The sequence below is a fragment of the Temnothorax nylanderi genome, unplaced genomic scaffold, assembly GCF_030848795.1.
Source record: "Temnothorax nylanderi isolate EJ_2023f unplaced genomic scaffold, tnyl_v1.0 TNYL_tig0071_pilon, whole genome shotgun sequence".
NCBI classification, from domain to species: domain Eukaryota; kingdom Metazoa; phylum Arthropoda; class Insecta; order Hymenoptera; family Formicidae; genus Temnothorax; species Temnothorax nylanderi.
Window position 1 is genome coordinate 82,024 of NW_027249133.1, and position 9,029 is coordinate 91,052.

At 33.0% G+C, this 9,029-nt stretch overlaps 1 protein-coding gene across 1 annotated transcript; it reads left to right on the forward strand.

Moving 5' to 3' along the window:
- Positions 1–317: 317 nt before the first annotated feature.
- Positions 318–8,100, forward strand: LOC139773874 (cytochrome P450 6k1-like). Its single transcript, XM_071708654.1, has 8 exons — positions 318–682; positions 1,842–1,968; positions 4,147–4,313; positions 4,870–5,239; positions 5,455–5,789; positions 5,958–6,188; positions 6,300–6,548; positions 7,171–8,100. The coding sequence occupies exons 3-8, from the start codon at positions 4,154–4,156 to the stop codon at positions 7,332–7,334; spliced, it is 1,509 nt and encodes a 502-aa protein (XP_071564755.1). The 5' UTR covers positions 318–682; positions 1,842–1,968; positions 4,147–4,153; the 3' UTR covers positions 7,335–8,100.
- Positions 8,101–9,029: the final 929 nt, after the last annotated feature.

A 9,029-nucleotide genomic window follows, 5' to 3' on the forward strand; every position in this document is an offset into this window, starting at 1 on the left:
ATTAACACAGTGTAACACAATGTACGTAACATAATTCAATATTTCTGTTCCTTATTATAAGATTTGTAAATAATTTGGATTATGGTATATATATGAAAATTATCAAGACATATGAGAACCAATATTAGTTAGCTTATTAAAAGAATAATGCATAGATTATTTTTAAATTATGAATACAATTCTTCAGTACTAATTTACCGTGAAGAACATGACCTTTTAATATAGGTATGATTGTACAGCTCACATATAACAGTTTTTTTCATTCGCTCATATTTCTGTAAGATATTATATATCTGAGCAGAAATTCTTGTTATTTATGCGTTTTCCTATACTTTAAATATTACGCTTTTGATTTACAAAATGAAAAACTTTCTATTTTACGTTTCATAAAACGGCTTTTGTTCATTGGGCGCTGCGCAACATTGTAGCGTCGTCTATAATCGAAATTCCGAGATTAATGATTAATGTATGGAAATTAATGTGAGTACTTTTTATTGAATGGCCTTTGTCAGAGCTCGTAAACGCCAAATTCATGATGCAATCAGGCCTGCTTACAGGATTCGCGCTCTTATAAAAATCCATGGAACTGTAGCTGTTTGTTACTCGTCATCAAGTCTTCAAGAGTGAAACTGCCAACAATCAGTTCGGGCGCGGGTACGGGAGACCGGAAGAAGTCACACGGGTAAGTTGTTATTTTCTTAATATTTCATAGGAAATTTAGTTTACCCCTTTATTTATTATTTATTATAAATAAGTCACTATTCCTTTAGTTAGAGGTTAGTTTATTTTATAATAATGAGTATTTAATCAATTGTGGCAAAAATATAAGTTGGGACAAAAGTATCAGTCTGTTACTTTTGTCCCAAAAGTAATAATTGTTATTGGTTTTGATTTCTATTTACTTATATATGTATTTTTTAAATAAAAATATTTTTATTATTATTTTAAAATGCCAAATATACAAAAAAGAAAAACAAATAAAGGTTTAGCAACGTCTGTTTAAAATAATTTTAAACGTCTAGAACTATTTAAAAAAGTTTTTAAAAAATAAAACCTTTCGCTACATTGATTATATGTTCGTTTTTATTTTATTTTATCTTATTGAAATCAACCTTGAGCTCTGTTACAACCAGCCCTAGGGGTAGGCACAATCGTAACAAATTCGATCTTTATAAAATTTGATTTTTCTAAGTAATTATAAAATGTGAATGAATTTTATTTATACCATAATGTAAGTAAAGAATGTATTTACCTTATGAAAGAATGTATTTATTTTATGAAAGAGGAAAAGTTTATATATTTAAACAAGTAAATCGAAGATATCAATTCAAATGAGCAAAATGTTACGTTTGTCCCTGGTCTCCCCTACTATAAAAAAATTAGAATGTGAAATATTTGTTCTTTGTATTTAACAAAAAAACTTTTAGAAACCCTTGCATTTTTGCTATATATCATAGGGGTGGAATATGTATAGAGGAAAGTCCCCTATTATGAGATAGGCTCCTAATATGCGATAACGAGGTTTCTGCTAAACTAATAGGTTCTATCTGTTGGTTCCATCATGAACTTATTGCCCTTAGAGTAAAATTTATTTAGTGGAAAATTCATTATTTGATCGTGCGTGCAATCGCCTATTACATTTTTCAATTCTGCACATAAACTTCCGGCAATCATGCAAAATAGATGTTGTATCTCATAATAAGGGACTTTCCTCTACGTTCAAGAAACGTATATAAAACTAATATGTGCTACCTGGGAATTAATTTAAAGAGGGGCGTCGAATAAGGTTACGATTACACCTTCTACAGAAGATATAAAAAATTAAGAGGGGATTGTTACAGCAACGATAAAAGGAGGCAATAAATGAACGGCGTACTCAGTCCAACAAATATCATCTATTAAAGAGGATTTGAGTATATAGAGATCGTGAGTAGAGATCGAAACCAGTTTTAAAATTTGAACTAATTTGTAAGTATAATTTCTTTTAATATAAAATTCGATTAATTGCATTCACAACCGTACCTCAGACTCGATTAAATAATTTTAATTAATTATAGTAATATCTTATTTCCTATAACTTTTGCCTATTTCCAAAAATCTGACAAAAAGTGAAAACTCAACTTTATTTGTAAGAAAATCTTAAAAAATGTAACGAAAGTTCCTTAAGGGGAATGGTAAGGTTTAAACGGCCAAAAATTGGGTAAAATTCAAATGTCGTTTGTGGACAAACAAATAAACATACATAAATTTTCTTTTAAAGCATGTTAGTGCTTTCTTAACGAACTAAACGAAAAGTCCCAAGAATATAAATAATTAAGGGTGATATTGATGATTGAAGGCGACCGCGCGATTTGCGAACACTGCTCCGTTCTTGCCACGATTCCTGATGAACGTGCTGGAATTTTTCAATTTTTTTGTTGGCGAGATTCCCCTCCATAGACTGAACCTAAAGTCTAAAAGAAGTACGTCAAGATTACAACAATGGCAGCCAAAAAAGAAAAAATTGCGAAAAATTTAAGTTTTTATTGTTAAAACAGTTACAAAAAATTAATTTTTGTGCGCTAAAATAGGTTCAGTTTACGGAAAAATTCTTTATCTTTATTTTAAAAAAATCAAGTCGATATCTGCAGCCATTCGTGACTTATCATGGCAAAATTAGCGAAAAATGCCATTTCGAGTAAAACACGGTTAAAGTTTAGAATACTAGTTTTAGCTAGAAAATTGATACACATACAAAGCTCAAAAGTTATCCGCGCTATAAAATGACGTCTCCAGGTCAGCTTACATTGCAGCTGTAATCACAGAACATCACAGATTTTTTTCGGCCTTGGCCTCTTTTAGACACGAGGAAAAAGTGTAGTACAAAGCGGACCTGGACGCGGACTCTTTGCCGGCCAGCACTCACATTTTTAACTTTTCTGAGCTCAATTTTGCGAATTTTTCAAAAAACCAAACTGGGAAATATTCTTAAAGGATCACCACTACCAGAATATGTAAAAAACCAAAAAGAAAGTTTTAAGTACGACAATTTTTTGATGAGATGTGCTTATTTAAAATTATGCGAAATTTTGATGTTATATATATATATATATATATATATATATATATATATATAAGTGTATGACGAGTGTATGTCTTATTCTTACATCGGTTTTATTTTCACTCTTGTTTTATTTAAGCTTATACATTTTTATATTTATAAGATCTATGCGCGAGACCGTTATAGGGATCGTTATAGGGAGCGTCGACAGTACGCTATCTCCTTATTATTTTTTTTATAAAAAAGTTGTTTTCTTCATACCTCGGTCGAAAGTACGTACTTTCGTCCCTAATAGCAGGGACGAAAGTTTAACATTTACTCCCTGTGAGAAGTACACGCGCGCCCTCTATAACCTTAAACCTTAACGCCCTTTAACCTTAAAAATAGTCATCAATATTGTTCTGTCGTCAGTTAATTTAATATTAAAATATTATTAAAGTCAATTCAATAATCTAGCAAAAATGAACAATATGTCATCTGATGAATCTGTAGACGAGGAAGAAGTTATACGAAATTTCGATGCAGAAGCGCGATTGATAATAAATACAGATACGTTGCCAAAGAAGTCTGTTGATCGATACAATCTTGTTTACAACACGTATAAAAAGTGGCAGATAGAACACAAAACTTCACTGTCAAACTGTGAAGAAAATAATTTGATTGTGTATTTTAAGGACCTATCTAAAAAATTAAAGCCGTCAACTTTATGGAGTGTTTGGTCAATTTTGAAAAGCACATTAAATAAATACATTTTTGATAGAATGGAATTAATTTATTTTTACAAAATATGACAAGACTTGACTCTTCGAACGTATTTGATGCCTGCCCCCACGACCAGCAGCACTCGCTTCGCTCGTGCCGCAAATGTCGGGGGCAGGCATCAAAAACATGCTTATTAACATTTAAAGTTAAAAAAAGTAAAATTAATAACGTACTTTCGATCGGCTATGAAGAAAAATCGTATACACTACGCGGGCCAAAAGTTGAAATCTCGGTCCTGCTCGTCATGATGCCCTCGGCTTCGCCTCGGGGCATCATGACGCGCAGAGCCGAAAATTCAACTTTCGGCCCTTGTAGTGTAATATACTATTTTCCTCTTGCTTCAGATTCACGATGGTACTAGAATTAATCGGGGCTTTCATCATTGCCCTAATTATTTATTTATATTATAAATACGATTTTAATTTCTGGCAAGAAAGAAACGTTTTTAACCCTACACCTTCGTTTCCAATGGGAAACATAACAGCCATCTTGACAGGAAGAAAGCAAGCAGGCGAGTACCTCTATTACCTTTCATAATATTGACATAGACAATGTGAGTGTATAATTACTTTTTTGAATGTCTCCACATTTTTCATTAAATCAAATATATAAATAATTTAGATGGAAACGACAAAATTGAAATTTAAGAGTAAAAGTAATTTACAAATACAAAGTTTTTAATATAGCAATATGGTAAATTAGGATTGTGTGTAGAATAAATCCCAGATAGATTTCCCCATTAACTATACATTCATATTCAATCAAAAAATATATGACTAATTGATAAGTTATGTTTTCATCTGCAATATAATTCTGCAAAAAATCATTTTTACATCAAGGAACAATATGCCAACTAAATAAAAAAATTTTTATGAAAAGGAAGCCTTACAATATACTATTTGTTATATGACTTATAAATACCACAATTTATTATCACTCTTTTTTTATAATCATTATAGATATGTTTATACTTTTACTAAATTATTAATCATTTACACTGATGTTTTTATTTGTATTTTTACTTTAAAAAAATCGTAGAATTATGTAAAAGAAAAATTTATCAACAGGTGTATATTTTCATGATGTCTATTTGAAATATAAGGATCATCGTATTTTTGGAATATATGTGCTTTTTAAACCAATCTTGGTGATCGCCGATCCCAACATTATTCAAATGATATTGACAAAGGAGTTTCCAAGTTTCCACGACCGTGGCCTGTACATTAATGAAAAAATAAATCCATTGTTCGACAATTTGGTTTTTATAAATGGAAAGAAGTGGCGAAATTTACGCAAACAATTACGTCCCACTTTTAGTACGGCAAAAATAAAGCAAATGTTCGATATTGTGAAGGAATGTGGGGAAGAACTTACAAAGTATCTGGAGGTTAAAGCCAAAATGAGAGATTCCCTTGAAATAAAAGATATGTTTGCAAGGTATATTGTTTTTAAGACGAGAAAAGTGTAAATATTATAGGATGAAAGAGAATAAATAATATATTCACGTAATGAAATTTTTTTAACTTAATTTTTACATATATCAATTTTTCTTTATTCATTTAAGTTATTTCTTATACAATTTTATAACATCTTTAATGTTTCGTACATTTCGATAAAAGTTACTAAAAATTAGTTACCAATTTGACCAACAGATACACGACTGATTTGATCATGTCAACGGCATTTGGCATCAAATCTAACTGTATTGAGGAACCAAATAATGAATATCGAAGGCAAAGCAAAAATATTTTACGGATGAAAATTTCACGACTTATCCTGGGTATGTCTATGCCGAGAATTATGGATTTCTTTTCAATTCCCCTCATAGACCGATCTGTCAACAGCTTTTATATAAACATATTTCGAGAGAATGTAAAATATAGGAAAGCGCATAAAGAGATAAGACGCGATTTTATGAATCTCTTTATTCAATTGATGGACAAAGGCTACGTTGATCCTGACAATGACAAGAAGACCGACGTAAAATGTAAATATATATTTTTACATATTATATATTACATTAATACCCGCAGTTTCCCTATATGTCTTAAAAATTTACATCTATTATCTCATGTTGCAGTTTTGTAAATCAAATAATTAAGATTTTTTTTAAAACAGATCATTAAAAAAACTACATTATTTTATTCACTTGCAGCAACCGTAAGTAAACTTACCATGGTGGAAGCGGCTAGCCAAAGTTTTATATTTTTCCTTGCCGGTTTTGAAACCTCTGCGGCAACATTAATGTTTGCCATGTATGAATTAGCAGAAAATCAAAATATTCAAGACAAAGTTCACAAAGAAATCGATGAAATATTGGCAAAGCATGGTGGTCTGACCTATGACGCTGTAAACGAAATGACTTATCTTGAAAAAGTAGTAAATGGCAAGTATTACAATAAGTAACAAAAATATTTCGTTATTAATATGTAAGTTTATATAAATTGCTTGTATTTTTGGTCAAATATATCTTTATACCTTTCTTTTACATATCCAGAAACTCTTAGAAAATATCCACCTATTCCAATGTTGAACCGAATCTGCACTAAGGAAATAGACTTGCCAATGAACATCCGCGTCCCCAAAGGGACTCATATTGTTATACCGGTGCTTGGGCTGCATCGAGACCCCTCGATATACCCAGACCCGGAAAGATTTGATCCGGAACGATTCGCAGCAGATGAGAAAGCGAAAAGGCATCGTTATGCCTTTTTGCCATTTGGAGAAGGGCCTCGTATCTGCATTGGTAAGGATGTGAATAAATCCATTAATATATTTATAATTTATATATCGAATTATTGTTCAGAATTATTTTTATAGTCTTGTGCATGTCTGTCTTTTGCATTTTATTTCACAATGAGGAGCTTCACAATAGTTGCGTCTTAAAAACTTCTTTGATTATATTTAAGAAATGTACACTGAGAAAAAAAGTAATTGGATGAAAAAAAATATAAGTTGGTTCAACGAAATGTCTCATTGCGGGGTGCCAACGAAAGATGTATTTATTGCAATAATATTTAAAAGTTGAGAACAAAAAAGTTCGAGAAATATAACAGATTGTGTCAGTGTTAAAGGAAGTAATTTACTGATATATGTGTGTATAGACAGAGTACACTTATAACCGTACAATAAGAAACCTTGTTTTGCCCTATAAGCAGATCGGCGTTGGGTGTGGTGAACCTCGCTTCGATCCACCCCATCCTGTCTTTGCTTACAGGGCGCAACAAGATCTATCATTGTACGGTTCAGGTTTATCTATCAGGATCTATCAGGTTACGGTTCAATTAAATATTTTTATAAATATTTTTGAATTAAATGTAACTTAATTAAAATGTACACTTAATTATATGTCGGTTATTAATTTTTAGGAGAGCGATTTGGATACATAGAAACAAAAATAGGAATTGTTTCTCTTCTTACAAAATATAAATTTAAACCTCATCCCCGGACAGCGAAGCCGTTCATTTACAACGAGAAATCATTTGGTCTCGCTATAAAAGGTGGTGTTCACCTTATTATCGAGCAACGATAAAAATAATTGCGCTCTTCCTAAGTGTTCGAGATCGCGAATGCTCTTGAATATTCTTATTCTTAATTAGCCGACGGTGTCATGAGTCACGGCGTAAGTGTAACACGATATATTTATTCAGAGGGTCGCCGCTTGTTTGTGTCGCGCTCTCATGTCATAAGAATTATTCTCCGTACGATCGAGTCACTCTAATTCTCCGGCACAGTCTTTTCGACGATTAATAATTACAAGGACAATGGCTGTGTGCATCTTCAGTATTTCAGTTCGAGAAGCTTCTATTCTATTACATTTTGACCTTCGCTAAGCACTCGTCATCCCTGGCGCGTTCTTTGTCTCGCGTGGGTATAAAAACCCATAGAATTTACGGCGCGTCGCCATTCGTCAACTGTGTGTCAGTAGGTCAAGATCTGTCATCGATCTATTTGGGCTGGTCAGCTCCATTCACGCGCGCATCATCCGACACTGCAATCGAGAAGGTGTCGATAGAGAATAAACGCCCGCGTTTCCGAGTCCAGTTAAATTCAATTGCATTTCTGAATTATGTCACTCTGTAAATTCGTCATCATTTTTGGGTGTTAAAATGAACTATTGTGTTACCACAAGCTTCCGGTGTCAGTGGTCTCTCACCCACTATCCTCCTCACTCACACAAGCGCGAACACTAAGAAAAAGGAAAAATATATATTTGTCGTTTTTTGTATTTTTTTCGTATTTCTAATGTAAGTCTTAATATAATTTATTTAACAAAAATAAATAATTTTTTCAATCAATCTATTAGATCAATCCAATAAAGTTATTTAAGATCAATATACGTAATGTACGTACTATAAGAAAAAAAATTTAATAATTTATTTTTTAATAACAATTAAAGTTTTATATTTGACTAGCTGATTACCCGGGCTTCGCCCCGGAGAACATATGTAATAAGACACACAAATAGTCTCTTTCTCTCTCTCTCTCTCTCTCTCTCTCTCTCTCTCTCTCTCTCTCTCTCTCTCTCTCTCTCTCTCTCTCTCTCTCTCTCTCTCTCTCTCTCTCTCTCTCTCTCTCTCTCTCTCTCTCTCTCTCTCTCTCTCTCTCTCTCTCTCTCTCTCTCTCTCTCTCTCTCTCTCTCTCTCTCTCTCTCTCTCTCTCTCTCTCTCTCTCTCTCTCTCCCTATCCCTCTCTCTCCCTCTCTCTCTCTCTCCCTCTCTCCCTCTCCCTCTTTCTCTCCCTCTCTCTCTCTCCCTCTCTCTCTCCCTCCCTCTCTCTCTCCCTCTCTCTCTCTCCCTCTCTCTCTCTCCCTCTCTCTCTCCCTCTCTCTCTCTCCCTCTCTCTCTCCCTCTCTCTCTCTCCCTCTCTCTCTCTCCCTTTCTCTCTCTCCCTCTCTCGCTCCCTCTACCCCTACTTCATGTATAATTCTTTGAAATTCAATCAATTATTTCCCAAAAAATTAGAAAAATTATAAAAACCGGTTTCCAAAAAGATCAATAACAAAAATAGTACACTTTATAGCACTTCCCGGGAAATTCTACCCCTACTTCATATACAATTCTTTAAGATTCGGTCAATTAATTCCCGAAAAATTGAAAAAATTTTGGTACCGGCTTCCAAAAAGATCGGTAACGAAAAATTATACACTTTATAGCACTCCCCGGAAAATTCTACCCCTGTTTAATCTATAATTCTTTGAGATTCGGTCAATTATTTCCCGAAAAAT